Source organism: Oryzias latipes, chromosome 4 (genome assembly GCF_053564925.1).
Source record: "Oryzias latipes strain Hd-rR chromosome 4, Olatipes_Hd-rR_3.1".
In the NCBI taxonomy this organism is placed as follows: Eukaryota; Metazoa; Chordata; class Actinopteri; order Beloniformes; family Adrianichthyidae; genus Oryzias; species Oryzias latipes.
In genome coordinates, this window is record NC_136240.1 from 5,059,695 (window position 1) to 5,077,171 (window position 17,477).

General features: G+C 42.3%; 1 protein-coding gene across 13 annotated transcripts in view; it reads left to right on the forward strand.

The window, feature by feature from the left end:
• Positions 1-54: 54 nt before the first annotated feature.
• osbpl1a (oxysterol binding protein-like 1A) overlaps positions 55-17,477 on the forward strand; it is a 34,132-nt gene continuing 16,709 nt past the window's right edge. For 2 of the 13 annotated variants that reach the window (XM_078945587.1, XM_078945588.1), the window contains exons 1-15: positions 722-883; positions 4,897-5,032; positions 5,110-5,195; positions 5,270-5,344; positions 5,439-5,550; positions 5,694-5,779; positions 7,072-7,216; positions 8,927-8,994; positions 9,081-9,125; positions 11,847-11,920; positions 12,097-12,160; positions 12,271-12,372; positions 14,025-14,156; positions 14,287-14,368; positions 15,069-15,175. In XM_078945587.1, the coding sequence (XP_078801713.1) occupies positions 809-883; positions 4,897-5,032; positions 5,110-5,195; positions 5,270-5,344; positions 5,439-5,550; positions 5,694-5,779; positions 7,072-7,216; positions 8,927-8,994; positions 9,081-9,125; positions 11,847-11,920; positions 12,097-12,160; positions 12,271-12,372; positions 14,025-14,156; positions 14,287-14,368; positions 15,069-15,175 (1,389 nt within the window). In that variant the 5' untranslated portion in view covers positions 722-808. Of the gene's footprint in view, positions 428-711; positions 884-4,896; positions 5,033-5,109; positions 5,196-5,269; positions 5,345-5,438; positions 5,551-5,693; positions 5,780-7,071; positions 7,217-8,926; positions 8,995-9,080; positions 9,126-11,846; positions 11,921-12,096; positions 12,161-12,270; positions 12,373-14,024; positions 14,157-14,286; positions 14,369-15,068; positions 15,176-17,477 lie in introns of those variants that run through there. The other 11 variants (XM_078945593.1, XM_078945591.1, XM_011473721.4 and 8 more) reach the window with 11 other exon arrangements.

The window sequence follows — 17,477 nt, forward strand, 5'->3', positions numbered from 1 at the left end:
ACGTAGAAATCCGATCAAAGACACACACAAAAGAAAGAAACTACTAGAATGTTTTTATAGACCTAAGTAACAAACCAGCATTCGCTTGTACTTTTTAAAAAGGTCTGGTTTCCTTTTTAGAATTACTTTTATTTTGAAAGTTGGAGCGTTCCGCCGTGGTGTCTTCCGGTGTGGACAGATCAGCTGATCTCGGTGTAAACTGTAAACAGTCAGGACTCTACCCGAGGTGTGTGTGTGTGGAGGAGGGAAAGTAGAGTGAAGGGGAACTTCCACGCGTGTTTTATGTCCGTTTGTTTCTCCGCGGACGCTGATGGGGAGCGCGCGCTGTCTGCGCGGAGCGGTGCGGGTGTCTGCGCGGCTCCCCGCCGTTTAACGGAGGGCGCACGTGAGCACAGCTGTCACCAAACTCCTGACGGACATGGAGTCAGTAAGTTTGTCTGCCGAAACGTTTAATCCACAGCTGGAACCTGGTCACGTGTGAACGATTCTTCCCCACATTCTCGTTCTGTGGGGAAAGTTCCACGCGAAGATCATGAACAAACAAAACTAGCAGATCATTTGAATTCCTGTCCAAAGCCAGACCTCCTCAGGAGGGAGCAGGCAGCAGGACTGCAGGAGAACCGGCAGAGGAGCACAGGGAGGAGGTGCAGGTGAAAGCAAAGACTGAACTGAAGAAGGGCAGGTGAGTTAGAATCTCAGGGATAGATCCCAGCAGACAGAAGCATCCCTCCTGTGGAGCACATGGATGAAAGGACGGCCACTCTCTGCCTCCATGGGTTCACTGAAGCTGCATTGATAGCTGGCAGAAATGGATCCAGTTGGACTCTCCATCCCATGTCAGAAAACATCCCTCCTCCAACTTAGAGCAAAGCGTCATAAAAAGGTTATTACAGGACATCAAACTCTTCTCCTTCACTGGAATGGCTTTAGGTTCTCTTGCTTTTAGCACCAGGTTGACGGGGTGGCAGGGTTTTTTATTGTTGTATTTTTTGTTTTGTTACACGTGGTATGTTGCAATAATTCACTGAAATGTGAGCCAACTTAGAAATGAAATGAGAATGTGCATTAGTGAACATTCTGCAGTCTCAGCATGAAAAACAAGCCTCCAATTTTGACTCTAGTTGTTTGTGACCGTATAGTGGATTATTGTTTTTCACTGTCAGACTGCAGGACTCTGAATCTGCAGGAATGTCAACCCATTCTTGGTAGCTGATTACGTAGACAGGCTGTCATGGGACGTCTTTCAAAGGGTTGTCCCTACACTCCCACATGCTTTCCCGGCCGAGGTGAAGCTTTCACACGCAGAGTTTGACCTGTTGAGGTCAAGCCCTGTAGTCTTTGCTTCTCTGATGCATTCATCATTTGTAACTGCCGCATGATGTAACAGTGTCTAATGAGCCACCTCCCTGTCTTGTTCCTCTGCCTTTGCACACCGATTGTTTGATTAAAGCTTGTAGAGTCATGTGCTCATGCAAGAAGAAAAAGTGTACTTCCTTCCTGAAAAGCGGGTCTGATGACTCGAGCTTTTCTCGTTTGAGTTTCCTTTTTCTCCTCATAGACACAATGGTTCTCCAAACTCGTGACTTTTTCTCCTCATGTCTTGATGGTTGGATGGAAGTCATGTGCAAAAGTCAGTCCCCCCACTTTTGATCTCATGTTGTTTTTGTGTGCAAACATGTCATCTGGTTGTTATCAGAGTTTCCTCCTCTGCCAATTTTTAGCATTTTCTACAAAAAGATTTTTTTTTTAAAAAGAAACCAAATTGTGAGCACTGCAAAGTTTGGTCATTTGCAGCAAACTTGGGGTGTTTTCTTGACTGTCAGTCACTCATATTACAGTTTGGCCCATTTTCGGTTGTGCCATTACATCAGTTTGACAAATGTTTGTGGTGTCCTACTTTTTCTTGATGTTCCTTCTCAGCATATAGAGAACTGTGCTGAGCTCTTTATCTAAACCCTCCATACTTTACTCTTTTTAAACTTCTTTCAAATGTAGATTTGCTGCTCATTGCAGGGCCTACATCGAGCTATTCATAGTAAATAATATCCATGTATATGATCATATATTACCTTTAGCACACAAAAGATTTTCTTTATTAGATATTACTTATTTTCCTGAGTTCGTTTTCTACCTGGAAGTAGGACGACTCGACCTCTGAGGCCCCGCCTTTTCTCTCCTTGTGGGTGTCATGACGTCATCTTGGAGCCAGCCCCTGCAGCGTGTCTTCGTTTCACCTGCGAAAACGAACAACATCCAAACTTTTGCAAAGATGGATGTGCATACAGTGCAAATAAAAGGAAAGGGTTTAGCTGATCACCGCTTGCTCCACGGAGAAAGTGTGTGTGTGTGATAGCTTGGGGGCGGGACTGGCAGCGCGGACTCTTCCTGGAACTCAGTGCCAACAGAAAATGCTGCTCTCATCAACCCAACTGTAAAGGGAGAGATGACTTTAGAAGGGGAAAATGATAATAGCTCTTTTTGTATTTTATATTATATAACTTGGCTCGTCTCGCGCCTCCAGCTGGTCTCCAACTCCATCTGGATGAAGCTCATCTGCTGGACTTTAAACATGTAGTTGTAGAGTTAGATGAGCTAATTCTTCTCTAAGAGTTCTGGTACATCGCCTATCCGTCCTGGGGGAGGATCCCTCCCTCATGTCATGTGGACACCCCAGAGGTTTTTTTTAGGAGATTTTCCTTACCGTGATGCAGGGTCTAAGGCCTAAGACTCTAAGGCTTAGGCTTTAGTTACATCTGTTTAGTTAGTTTAGTTTAGAATGTTCCTATTGAATTCTATGTATTCATGTTCTTTATGAATGAAAATAATGTTTACTTTACAATTACTGCTATGAAGCCCATTGAGATGACTATTGTTGTAATATTGGGCTATAAGAATTGAATTGAATTGAATTGAATTGAATTGAATTGAATTGAATTTAATTGGAAGGGGCTGTTCCTCACTTTGTGACATCACAATGTGAGAATCGGTTCGTTTTATTGGATTGAGAAGTGCTGGTGCTCAGAGAGCAGGTTTTTAGAGGAATACTCAGAAAAATGAACAGCTCAAAACACTGCTCTGTGGTTTCTTTTCGTGAAGAATGACCATTATAACACACTTAAAAGCTCAAAAAATGGATTTAGCATGATATAGACCCTTTAATGTCGTGTTGTTGACACAGTGCAAGCACACTGTTGGACATCTGTCAGGTAAAAACAGGCCCATACTACCAAAGCTCTGCCCCTGTGCTTAACAGAGGACCATGAGCATTGAGAATTGACAACTGCTGGACCTGCATCTGTGAATTACACAATTTTGCGAAGCCTCGTGGTTTGATAACATACAGTTTTGCCTCACAGCTGTTTTTAAACAGAAGAGTCTTTCTCTTGGAAACTCTTCAAAAACCTCAAGTTCTTCTGACTGTGATGTCACAGACTTGTCCTGCTGTCTGAAGCGTAGAGTGTGATGTAAGACTGAGGTTTACTGAAATGTTCTGACCTTAAGGTACATTTATGGTCAGAAAAAACTGGGAAAACTTACTTTCCACTTTTTTAGATATGGTTTATGATTGTGATTTATGATTGATTATTGTTTTTTAACACTATCGTTGATGTCCTCGCTTGTCCTGGTACCTGGCCCATAAGGCGTTAAGGTATGCCTTCTAGTTGGCAGAAGGGGAAGCCTTTCGGGGGGGGGGGGGTTGCACTTAAATAATATGGAATAAGGTGTCGCAGACCAACGTAGCCAAGATGAAGGAAATCTCTGATTTCAAAACGGGGTCAGATGAAGCTTGAATTTTGAAGGAGGAGGAGGAAAACCAGGAACAAAAAAACCCAAACCTTTGCGGACAGTTGATCATAAGATCATCGACTTCCCCTCTTTAAAACACACAAGCCACAGAAACATCAACAGCACAAAATGTCAAATCTAGCTTTTTTTGCTTCCCAAGCTGGGCTCCTTATCCATCCTCAAGAGACCAAGATCCTGAAGCTCAGCTCCAGCCAGTGAAGCTTGGCAACAACAACCCAGAAGAAGTGGAGACTTTTAGGTATCTAAAGGCAACTGCAAGGAACGGACATGGACGTCAAAACGCACATTAGAAGGAATTGAGGACGTAGAACTGTCCTGAAACTTTGTCATCTTGTGATTCAGAGTTTAAATTCTCCATTTTCAGGTATTTCAAAGCTTTTCAAGGATGTTATTTAGTGTTAAGCAGCATTTCTGTCGTTCTTGACTTTTATATGCTAATTTATCCTTTAGCATGATTGAAGCAGTTTCTCCTTCTATTTTGGCCCTTTAAATAATGATAACAATAATGATGGATTGGATTTACCTGCGTTTTTCCAGACCCTTAAAGAGCTAAGGGTGTGTCCATTATTCATTCATACTTGGTGATGGTAACTACTGATGTAGCCACAGCTGCCCTGGGGCAGACTGACAGAGGCGTGGCTGCCAGTTGGCGCCTACGGCCCCTATGACCATCACCGGGACATTCATACACATTCACACACCAGTGGAGTCACACTGGAGGCAGGGAGGGGGAAGTGTCTTGCCCAAGGACACAACGACTGGGGGGAGCGGGGATCAAACCGCCGACCCTTCGACCAACTCAACCACCTGAGCCACTGAAAAGTATCTTTCACACAAAACATTTTTTGGGGCTCTATCTTCAACAAATGTAGTTTTTGAGTTTTAGCTTGAAAGATGCAGCAAACACGTCTGCCTATTTTACTTTCAATCAAATGTTTTTTGGAGTTGTATGTGTTAACTCTGCTTGTAATGTAGAAACTATGTGAGCTGTCTGTTTAGTTAGAATTGCTGCTTGTCTATATCTGCTTGTTTCTTCTTCAGTGGTTGTCTCATTCAACAAATGTTAAAAATGCACCTTTCATGGTTCAGCTGCAGGGTTCCATGGAGCAGCTGGAGCCAGAGGAGGAGTTCCTGCGGTTTGCCCGGAATGGAGATCTGCCTGGAGTTCAGAAGCTTCTCTCATCCCAGCTTAAAGAAGAGAGGCAGATCAATATCAACTGTAAAGGTATGCATGAAATGCACTTCAGACTGCTGCTGTGACACCAACCTTCTTAGATCCATCATAGTGTGTCGTCTTCTCAGGTAAAAGTAAGTCTAACCTAGGATGGACACCTCTTCACTTGGCCTGCTATTTTGGTCACAAAGAAGTTGTGAAGGAACTGCTTAAGGTAGAAGTTTTATTTTATTTTATTTATAGATAGGATCTATTGCAAAGATAACACAAGTGCCATTGCCCCTGCAGGCAGGTGCAGATGTTAATTTGCCCAATAATATTGGAGACACCCCTCTGCACAAAGCTGCCTTCACAGGAAGAAAGGTATCTTTTGCACAACTGTCAAAAATACACTTTCTACATCTTTGATTATGCACATTGTTTTATCCATTCAACCAAACAATAACGTATGAATCAGGAGATTGTCATGCTGCTGCTGCACTATGATGCATGTGCTACTGTCATCAATGGGACAGCACAAGTTCCCAAAGATGTCACTCAGAATGCTGAGATCAGAAGCATGCTGGAAGGTGAGAGAGAAGTCATTCACTAATTACCGTTTGAAGATTTTCCCGCCAATTCTCACAGTTAGCGTTTGATGATGCACGTTCATTTTCATACTTTGCATGCTTAATGTCTTCTCGTAAAATCCCACTGTGTCGTGGACGTTCAGCTGCTGAGAGGACAGAGGAGAGGAAACTGGAGGAGAAACTCCTGGAAGCTGCACGGGAAGGAGACCTGGCCTCGTTGAGTCAGCTGGTAAGTCTCACATTTAGATATTTGATGACAAAAAGCCTCAACCCCTTTTATTCAGGAAAATATTTCTTGACAACTTTAGTCAACAAATAAAGATAGAGAGTTTTGTTGGACGAATGAAGAGTCACTTTTTAAACTTAGACTCAGACTGACGTTTTTGTCAATACACTAAAACAAAGCAGTGAGTTTTGCAAAATGCAACAGTGAATTGTGCAAACAAAGGTCGTGACTCCACTAGCGACTGTGCAGTTTATATAAGGATAAGAGAACTGCGTAGAGATTATACACATGTATGCAGTCTGCACTGAAATGTTAAACAGTTATTTGTAACTAGAGGGAGAAGAAGAAAATGCAGGGTTGAATGCAATAATGCTGAATGAAAATGAAACTGAAAGGGTAATAGTTGGCAAAAAAAGAAAGAAAGAAATGATCAAAGTTGATCACAAATAAAGTGAAAACAGCACAATAATAAAAAAGATATTTTTGTGAAAAACTCAAGCGCCGGGTTTCAAAATCGCGAAGTTGTGCACCACAGCTCACGTGTCATGCAATGACCCCAACCAGGTACAGTGGACAGGACATATAATCTATATAATCCTGGAACATCTTGAAGATTCAAGGATTTGAATAGTTGAACGGTTAAAATAGCTGAAAAATTGAAGGAGTTAAGCAGCAAAAAAATGGCAGAAGATTTAATGCTTTATAGCATTCAGGCAATTATTCACATCAAAAGGTTGATACTGTATTTCAAAGATTTTATAGTTTTGTATTTTCGCTTCAAATACAAAATATTTCAGCGAAAAAATAACTAAAAAGCCTGTTAGAAATTGCTGAAAGATGTTCCCACAGTCTTTCAATGATGAAACCGTTTCTTCTCTGGTCCGCTGCTCATCCATTCAAGCTCTCTGGGAAGCCCTTTCTATACTTACCTCATTAAGTTGTGTGAATTAAACTAATTAGATGTGAGATCTTCAGCAGATGTGTCTCTGGGCGGAGGAGAGCCTTTTCTGTTTATTTCTCAAGTTTTTCTTTTTTATTCTGGGAGTCGTCTTTTGGCCTCGGTACTTGTGCTTTATATCTTTTATAAGTAAACAGCTCTTAAGTTGTGTTTTTTATGTGACAGTCGTACAAAAAGGTGTTTCTAAAGAATCAAAGGAAAAGTGTGAAAGCCTTTGCTCTTGCAGCTCCTGTGAGAAATCAAAGAGTCCAGCTAAACGTCTCCGTAGAATAATAAAGAACTGCCGGACACATGGGGCCACATGTCTCGACTGTTGTGTCCCGTCTGCTCTCTGCAGCTCACCAAGAGAAAGCCCTCGGATATCAACTGCACAGATCTCCTGGGAAACACTCCACTGCACTGTGCGGCTTACCGAGGCCAAAGGCAGTGTGCCCTGAAGCTGCTGAACAATGGAGCCAGCCCCTACTCAAAGAACAAGAACGGTGAGACGTGTCCGCCGTGGCTGACTGCCTTGGATGAGAACTGATATTTAATAGTTTTCCTGTCAGAATTGATTTGAACGATGATTCCTTTATCCCTAAAGGGAAATTACAGCCATGCTATATAAATTATTGAAGATGGGGATCAGAATAAATAAACTTAAATAAAAGAAGAAATTAACTGACTGTCACAGCCATCGCGTTCATCTTCCTCTTCTATCTCTTTGTAAACTTGTCTCTGTGGTTGCACATTCAGGACAACCATAAGTTCATTTATTTCTGAAGAACTGCTGATAGCTTCTACATGTTTTGTCTTCAAAGACCATTCTAAGTTCATTCAAGGTTTTTTTTTAGTTTTTTTGTTTTACCGCAGACCTTGGCAGACAGAAATCCATGAAAGTTGGAAAAATAACATTCTGTTGTCACTGCAGTGTTGTACATGAAATTGTTCAAATTAGAATGTTTTTGGTTTGACAAAAGAATAAGTTAAAAAACAAGCCTAACGTGATCATCTTTTATGTTCCCAATCCTAAAATGCACAGACTGACATATGAGGTTAGACAGAAACCTCTGTTGATTATCATGTTTGCAGATGACGCTGTAATCTGTAGTGAGAGCAGGTGAAGGAACATCTAGAGAGGTGGAGGTTGGCTCTGAAAAGGATAGGAATGAAGGTCAGCTGCAATAAGACAGAGTATCTGTGTGTAAATGAGAGGAACTCTAGAGGACAGTGAGGTTACAGGAAGCAGAGGTGGAGGACTTTAAATTCTTGCGGTCAACAGTCCAGAACAACAGAGCGTTAGGAAGGAGGTGAGGAGGTGAGTGCAAGCCGATTGGAACGGATGGAAGAAGGTTTCAGTGTGATTGTGTGACCAAAGAGTGTCAGGATAAATGAAAGGAATTGTGTAGAAGACTGTGGTGAGAGCAGCATGTTGTTGGTTAGAGACTCTGCTGCAGAGACAGGAGGAAGAGCTGGAGGTAGCAGAGATGAAGATGTTGAGGTTCTCTTTGGGACCAGGATGGATCAGGAATGAATCCATCAGAGGAACAGATCATGGTAGATGGTCTGGAGATAAATGCAGAGAAGCAGGTGGAGATGTTTGAGAGGAGGAACAGTGATGATGATGGTGAAAGGATGCTGAGGTTGGAGCTACCGGGAAAGAGGCCTAGAGGAAGACCAAAGTGGAGGTTCATGGATGCAGAAGAGGAGAACATGAGGATTGCTGGTGTGAGTAAGAAGGATGAAGAGGAGAGGGTTAGATAGAGGTATATGATTCGCTGTGTCGCCCCCTAAAGGGAGAAGCCAACAAACAAAGATTTTACCACGTCTCCATTCCTTATGATGCACAATAAAGCATAAACCAAGTTTATTTTGAAAGAACGGGTTAATAGAATCTGTATAATTGAAACCTGGGTAACATGATGAACACAATGTTCTTAACAGACCTGTTGTGTCCTTATCAGCACTGCTTTTGATCTGCCAGCAGTGTCTCCCTCCTTGAACAGACAGACACAAGACAGTTTATCGTTTAACGCTTTTCTTTGAATTGGTTTTGTGTTGGAACTGTTGAGGCGAGATGCCATGTCTAACTTTAACGTCCACAAAACCATGAATGACAGTGACATTCGTTTATTTGTTGTAGTTAGTATTTAAACATCTTTTGATGAGTTTTTTTGTCCCTGTTCTTTACAAACGCGGCCTGTTCCCTTCAGGTCAGACGGCGCTCGACCTGGCCAGTGGTACAGCCATGCAGCAGTTTCTTGAAGCCAACATTCATCGGGTGAAGATTGGTTTGAGAAAGAGGCCAATTTTTCTTTGATTTGCTTTTTCCTTGTGGATTATGTTACTTATCTTTGTGCTTTGCAGGGTTCAACTCGTCATGTCAAGAAGTTTGAGGGTCTCATCTGGAAGGTGAAGCAAATAACCTTTTTTGTTGTTGACTCAGCTCAGAAAATTCCAAACTTAAGCAGATGGTTTCTATGGTGGACTAGGTCTAAACATTTGGCATCATTCATAAGTCAGTGTAGCTGATAATTGACTGTATTTGGATCAGTTTAGCATTATATACATTGCATGAAAATGTACCCAAACCTTTATGTAGGAAGTTTGTGTAAAACACAAACTACACCTGTTTTAAAAGGCAGATGTCATGCCTTTTTTAAGCCTTTCATTGTAAATAATATCCATGTACATGACAATAAATTACCTTTAGCACACACAAAGGGAAAAAAGGCTTTCTGGAAATTAAAAGAACTCATTCCTCTGAATATTTTTAAGTCCAGGCTGAGATTGGAGGAGAAAGTTACTTTTAGCTGTTCCCGTTTTACATAAGCTCTCATTTTTATATATTTTATGTTTTTAATGTTGACATTTTTATTGTAAATGTAATTTATTGTCTCCCCCTAGCCAGGACTCCCTTGAAAAAGAGATTCTTAATCCCAATGGGACAATTCCTGGGTAAATAAAGGTTAAAAAAAAAAAAAGATTAAAATTTTTTTAATCTTAGTTCTTTTCCTATCCGGAATTAAGACGACTTGATTTCTGAGGCTCCACCTTTCTTTCCTTGTGGGTTCCGCCCATTTCATGATGTCAACCTAGAGCCCCGGCAGCGTGTCTGCGTTTCTGCCACAAAAACAAATAACATCTACGCTTTTGTAAAGATAAATGTGCATATAGTGCATATAAAAGGAAAAGTTAAGCTGATCGTTAATAGCTCCGTGGAGAAAGTGTGTGTGTGTGTGTGTGTGTGTGTGTGTGTGTGTGTGTGTGTGTGTGTGTGTGTGTGTGTGTGTGTGTGTTAGCCTGGGGCGGTGCTGGCAGCCCAGACTCTTCCTGGAAGGGGCTGTTCCCCACTTTGTGACATCACAATGTGAGAACCCCCTCTTTTTCGTGGGTTGGGAGGGGCTGGTGTTTATAGCAGGTTGTTAGAGGAATACTTTATGTCGTTTACAAACAGCAGTATACATTTTTTACTGTATAGTGATTTGCTTTGCATGTTTGTTTGTTTTACGTTTAGGTCCAATCTCATTATTTACTTTAGTCCTCTTTTTTTTTTAAATATCTCCTCTCAGCTGAACTCAGCTTTCCTGCTGGACAAAGACCTACATTCAGAGCCACTACAACATCTTAGCTCTTAAGGTTTTTCAGGGATATTCCATCCTAACTGGGATGGAAACATATTCTCAATTTAATTCAATTCTATTATTGAAGAACTATAGAAGAACTCATGATATCAAATAGATATATTCTGTTGCAATTAGATTCATTCTAAAAATACCAGATTATTATAATCTATTTCCGTCCAGACTATTGCAATAAAGCCAGATGTCCCGTCTGTGTTTTGGTGATCGCCTGTAAAAGTGATAGACAGATCCCACTGAAAGGTTTTCAGTGGGATCTGTGGAGAGGAAAACACACACCTAATGGAAGATTAGGAAGGAACTCTGAGGAGAACCAGACCCATGGTGGTTTGACGGGAGACATTTGTGTTAATCCAGCTTCATGTTTCTGTTGTCTCTACAACGCTTTGAGATTCATGGTCTGCCATTGGCTGGAATATGCTTAGGTTCTGTGGGAAACAAGCCCATATCAGCATATGTCCACCCCCATGCTTGGCATTTGTTATGAACTGGATGAATTATTGTCAAGTCCTCATGAAGTCTTCAACCAAATATGTGGGATCATCATCATGAGATGTCTACTGCCGTGCATATTTGAAGCTCCCCTAAACGCTTATGAAAGACTCTCACTTCTAAGTGATGAACTCTGAAGTGGAAACAGCCATAGAACCCTCTCAGAGTGAAGCAGCTAGCAACAGTTTAGTTTGCTGCTTTTACCTTTTCTCCTTGACACGGTGTGAAGAAACATCTGCTTTCAAACTGCTACATCCTCTGAGTGATCTGCTGTGGATCATTTCTGCACAGACTGCTAATCGGGAGTACTTGACTCCGGCTTACATCTGTATTCTGTTAGAACCACTGAGGTTTTTAAGCTCTGCTGCTGCGTTTTCTAACTTGTAATCTTTGCTAAAAAAACTTAAAAACAAGGATATGCTTATAGTTTCTTATAGTTGTATTTCCTGTCTTATCTAGTTCTTTGATCTGACTCAGGACACTCATGTGCTTCACCGTTTTTGTTGCTTTTTATGGTTCCAAGGTTCCTGCTGTAAAAGCATTGTAGAAATCCAAATGTGAATGATTTTTCCAGGTCTGAAACTGACAGTTACTGTTTTTGGCGTGGGTTTTAATTGCTTGCAGACATGTGAGGAACATCCATGTTTCATCTTGTGACGGGCCGTCATTACAGTGGACCCTTTTTGTTTCAGAGCTTTTGCACAATTGTTGTCAAATTAATTCCCTCCTGTTTGTTCATGTTGTGAAATGCAGCCGTCACAATCAATCTTGGTAACTTTTCTGTGAAAACCAAAACGCTCTTCATCATTTCTGAGCTACTGAGCCAGGAAGCCACCGCAGCAGCTTTTCCCTACTTACCTACATTTCTTTTCTGAGATGAGCTTGTGTTATAAAGTTCTGTGGTTTTTAGTTCTATCCATTCGTTTGTTTGCTACCAAAACGATTTATTCAACCCTTAAAAATATGAGGTGTAATTTTCCTCTTGCTTGTCACTTCGCAGAGCTCCAGATTCTTTGGATGGCGTTCCTATTGGGTCGTCCTTCAGGATGGGGTTTTATCCTGGTACTCAAAGCAGTAGGTGCACCTCTCAACTCTCAGCTTGGCTCTGTTCTTTGATTCAGGCACATGAAAAGATCTCAGCATCAGATTGAAAGGTCTTAAAAGTGACAGAAAAAGTCGTTAAAATCAAAGGATTTTTTTTCATCTTCACTGAAAATGTGTCCCTTGCTTCTGCTCTGTGTCATCCCAAGATCTGACGCAGCTGCCAATGTAAGACGGCAAGGATGCAAATCTCTCACTAACTCTCACTGTTTGGTAAGACCTGGGTAGAAAACGGCGCCCAGAGAATTGATTTCTGCCTTGCTTTGAATCCACAATTATTGTATTCTTCACAAGGAAATGCTTTTTCTTCTTCTTACTTCAAGATACGAGCCAGAGAAGACTGCTTTTTTACCCTCAAGTGCTTTGATGACAGCGTCCACCATTTCAAAGTATCACCCAGAGCGGACCCTGAGGCGACGAGAAAGGCAGGTTCAGTTTGCCGTCCTTCAGGAGGAATCTGCTAAAACCCAGGGATGCTCACAAGTCACAAGTCTAAAAAGTTTTCACAATTATCTTTTTTTTCCTTTAGAACAACCAGTGTTAAAAACCAAAGGCATTTAGTCTTACAGGAGTCAAACTAATGCAGGGAAACAGTTTAGATGTTGCTTGTTCTCGTTTGACAGTGGCGTTAAGTTAAAAACAACAAAATAAGCTTTGTTCCCGAACCCCAAAGCTTTAGTCTCAAGTCAGTGAGGTCAGCCTTACTTAACCCTTTCCCCGCAGTGATTTACATTCTAAATAAGGCCAAAACAACAATGACCAAATCCCTTTTGAGAACTTCAAAATAAAAGATAAAACTTAGTCCTAATAATTCAAATGTGATTCCAAATCTGTTGGTAAACATACAAGCGTTTTTGTTGGGATTGGACCTAAGTAAAGCCACACTTAAATATAAAGTTGACCAAAACTAGCTGTTTGAGATGATTTTGCCCAAACAAAAATCCGTCTGGTCTTTGAAAGTCACCACATTGATAATGTAGCGATGCTGCTTTGACTCTTCTGTCTTCTAGAGGCTGTGCTTTCATTGCAGCAGACATGGTTCTCATGTTTTTCATGTTCCTTAGTTGGTCCAACATCCGGGGAAACGTCTGTTGGCTGCTCAAACACGTCCAGGTGTAACATGTGTGGTTAAGTGCTTAAGTTGTCACTATAGCACTGTCCTGATGACTCTTGTGCTTTTGTCACTCTTACATCAGTTAGGTCCTCAAAACATCTAGTTATGGGTTTGAGGATGAAGACTTAGGAGGGGAAAAATCAAAGAAGAACTTGTTCATTCTGTGGTTCTCTGTACGTTCAGTCAGGATCAACACGTTTCCTTATACTAAGTTCAGTTAAAGTGAAAGTCCACTATCTGTCAGACGCCTAGGTTTGTGAAATTTCCTCTCCGCATTTGACCCTTCCCCGGGGGGAGCGGCGCAGCCGCGCCCGGGAACCTTTTACATGACATGAAGGTTAAGTAAGGGTTAATGGCAGACGAAGTGTGCGTTATTTCTTTTTAACGCACGCCGTGGAAGCCTGAATCTTCAAAGCAGAGGACGGTTGATTCCGCGAAATCCATTAAAAAGTAATAACGCACACTTCGAAGGCCATTAACCCGCTTATACCGTGGTCACTTACAAAAGCAATACATATTAACCAGTTTTTAGTCCTTAATTCTTGTTTTTTTTCCAATATGGATCGCTTTTTTTCTCACAAAAAGTCTGCGTCGCGCAGCACCACCGCTGCAGTCAAGATTCGGCGATATTTATATGCAGATCTTTCCGATGGGTTGAACAACGCATCAGTTCAGAGAGAAAGTTTTCCTCTTACCGCTTGTTTTTGTCCAGATGATGAAGCTAAAGGTTGTTTTAAAGAAGCCGGCGCAGTGATACAAAACATTTAAGCTAGGTGACCGGAACTTCTTTCTTCACCGTGCGGTTATCAGGTTTCAATGCACACCCAGCAGCCAATCAGAATCGAGTATTCACCCGGACCATGGTATAAATGTGAAGAAGGAACAAGTTTCTGGGTTGAGGATGCCTTTCTATAAACATGTGGAAAAAAAGATTCTAATCACTTTTTATGATTTTTCTTTAAGGCATGGCTTGATGCCCTGGAGGAACACTCGGCTTACAGCACACACTACTGCTCCCAGGAGCAGGACAGTGAGGAGGAAGAGGAGGAGGAAGAGCAAGTGATGTCACTTGGGGATTTGTCTGAATCATTACAGGTACCATGAACAAAAGGGGAAAAAAAACAAATTAGCATTTCAGCAGAATGTTGTGTTTTCTCTGAATCATACATCACTGCACACCGTTTTCCCTCATTTGCATCCTTCTCACGTCTTTCTAAATTACCAGGCAGCAGAGGTCAGCCAGAAGAAGCTGGAAGAGGAGGTGGCAGCTTTCCTGTCCCTGCTGAGAAATGACGCCATGTCCAAACGTAAACCCTGTTATTTCACTGACGCCTGATGTGGGTTTTTTTTTGCCTCTATTGTTGTACAGATGGGTGGAAAATCAAACGGAAAACCAGCCAAATTGTCTTCAATGAAAGGAAAGAAGCGCTTCCCTGTAATTTAGCAAAGGCCTCTTTTACCATCCACAACTGTACTGCAGAGACAGAAAACCACTCAGCTCTGCTGTTAGTGCAGAGTGCAAGCTAACAGGAGCTTAAAACCTGTCAGTGTCGCTGAATTCCAACCCCAGGGGTGTATCGGTCATCGTATAGGACGGTGATCATTTTCAGAAATCCACTGGATTCCCTGCTTTCGTCTCTGATAGTGAACTTCCATTGAGAAGTGTTTGACAACAAGCTACAGGGGAATTTTCCTGCAGCACATCTGCAAGAAAGCATTTTATAAGCAGGTAATTCATTGATGTTTTCAGGGATTTCCCTTTCATTTCTCATCCATTTGCAAGCAAACAAACTAAAAAAGCACAGAGATATTCAGGCTAATTGTAAATTCTAAACATTAAACTGTAGGGATAATTAAACAGAATTCAATGGACATTGTTCAACACACTCCTAATTAAAACTGGAGACTTCTGTCATGTGGGGCTTTCTGTGATTAACCCCTCTTTTGAAGACTGGCACTGCTGTCTTTGACTCCTATTTCACTCTGGTTTGTGTTTGATCCCTCCAGAGTTTCCATCCGCGGTTCTGCAGAAAATGCAGGAAATCTGTGATCTGTCCAGTGAGACCTCATCCAATCTCAGTGTCTGTCTCAGCCTCTTATCCAAGCAGCAAGGGGTGAGTGTCAGCGGCAGACCTGTGTGCTCAGCGGGATTCACCGAGTCTCCTTAGATGTGCTGTGGAGGACTGCATCATCGTTCAGTCATTTTTATACTGTTGAAGGGTTTTGTTCAGTATTACCACTCTCAAATATTGTTTGGTGTTTAACCTTGCAGCTCTTTTGTGCAAACAGCAAACCTGCTTTAAGTCTCCCCCAACAAAAACATCACACATTGTTAAAAATCTGGATCTATTTCTTTTACCTCCTCAACCCAGAATGCAAAACTCAGGAGCATCAGCACCACAGCTTCAATGGAAGTCTGCAGAGCTGCTGAAGCTGTGATCAGCAGCAGCAGCTGGCTGCAGCGTCACGTCTTAAGGCTGTGTCGCACAAGCACTACTGATATTTTGTGCATTTTCCACATATGAAATTTCGGTCTTCCACGATACATGCGTGATATACGCAGTTCATGAATATTTCTTGCGTTTTATTACTTAAATCTTACGCAAATCTTGTGCTTGATTTTAGCTAGATGCACATGCAAATTTGTGGCTTTCCACGACCGTCCCACGTATGTCTAACGGACTTTTCACACATGTATCAAAAAGTCAAAGTCAGCTTTATTGTCAAATATGCTGCACACACACATGACACACAGCACAGATGAAATGACTTTCCTCTCGCCCCACAGTCCAAGCATCTTATAAAATAACAACTGTAATAAGCAATCTAAATAGTACAAAAGAGCAATGAGACGCTTAAAGTGACAACAGTGCTAAGAACAGTAAGTAGATGAGTCAGTGATGGCAGTCTTTGATGAAGATGATGTTCTGAACAGGTGTGAAAGATTTTCAGTATAAGTTCGTAGCAGGGAGTGGAGGGGGCAGAGGGGGGAGGGCAGGGAGGGAGTTGAGTTTCCTTATTGCCTGATGGAGGAAACTCTCCTTGAGTCTGCTGGTTCTGGACTGGAGGCTTTGCAGTCTCCTCCCTGCTGGCAGCAGGAGGAAGTGACTGGGATGGGTCCCCTGCAATCCTGATGGCGTTGCGGGTGAGGTGGGGGTGATAAATGTCTGAGAAGCCACTGAGAGGGACACCGATGATCTTCCCAGCTGTTTCTCCAATGTGCTGCAGAGTCTTCCGGCAGGACGCGGTGCAGGCTCCGTACCACACGGTGATGCAGCTGCTCTCGATGGCGCCCCTGTAGAAGGTCTGCATGATGGGGGGAGGAGCTCTGCCCCACTTTAGTTTGCAGAGGAAGTACAGGCGTTGTTGGGCTTTCTTGGCCAGTTGATACAGTGTTGTGGTTCCAAGACAGGTCGTCAAGGATTTGCACCCCCAGGTTCAGCTCACCCTTTCCACAGCAGCACCATTGATGCTCAGTGGAGCGTGCTGGGTGGGAGTTCTCCTGAAGTCCACAACCATCTCTTTGTCTTCTCCACAGTCAGTTGGAGATTGTTGTCTTTGCACCACAGAGGCAGCCTGTTCACCTCACTCCTGTAGGGGGTCTCATCAGTGTTGTTGATGAGACCCACCACTGTTGTGTCATCCGCAAACTTGATGAAGAGGTTGGAGCTTGATGTTGGGGTGCAGTCGTGCAGAGTGAAGAGAAGGGGGCTCAGCACATGTCCTTGGGGGACCCCTGTGTTCATTGTGATGGTGCTGGAGGTGTTGTTGCCTGTGGTCTCCCTGTCAGAAAGTCCAGCAGCCATTTGCACCGATGTATAACTTTTATATCCCGTATATGTTCAAATTATCTATTTGACACACAAATCACTAATGAATTGCATTTAATCAGCGCAATAATCGCACACAGTTCATGTTCTACGTTGGTTTACGTGTTCTTTGTGTGGTTTATTCGTAAAAATTAAAAAGGTAAGTGAAAATTTCACGTAAAAGACCACAGTTTTCTCACCTCTTCCACATATATTCACGTATGAGCGACTTTCATCCATATAACATGCAGAACATGTACGTGGTGGCGGTGTGACACGGCCTTCAGATCAGCTGGAAGTTGTTGCTTTTTTGCAGTTTGAATTTGGACAAACCCAGCTGTGCAAACAGAAACCAGGACTTTATTCGTGGAGTAGTTCAGCACATCAGGAGATAATGCAGCAGTGCTTCTGTCTTGAATGATGAGTTTATCCTTAAGCTGTCTTTGCTCACACGGGTTAACAGAGATTATATGCTTTTTGGAGATTTGTGTCAACCCTCTAAAAATGCTGTAATCAAAAAGATTGTTTGTTCCACTGAATACTCTGTTTCTTTTGACCGCGATGCAACTGCAGGATCTTCTCAGGAAAGGAGCGCAGTGGACTGATT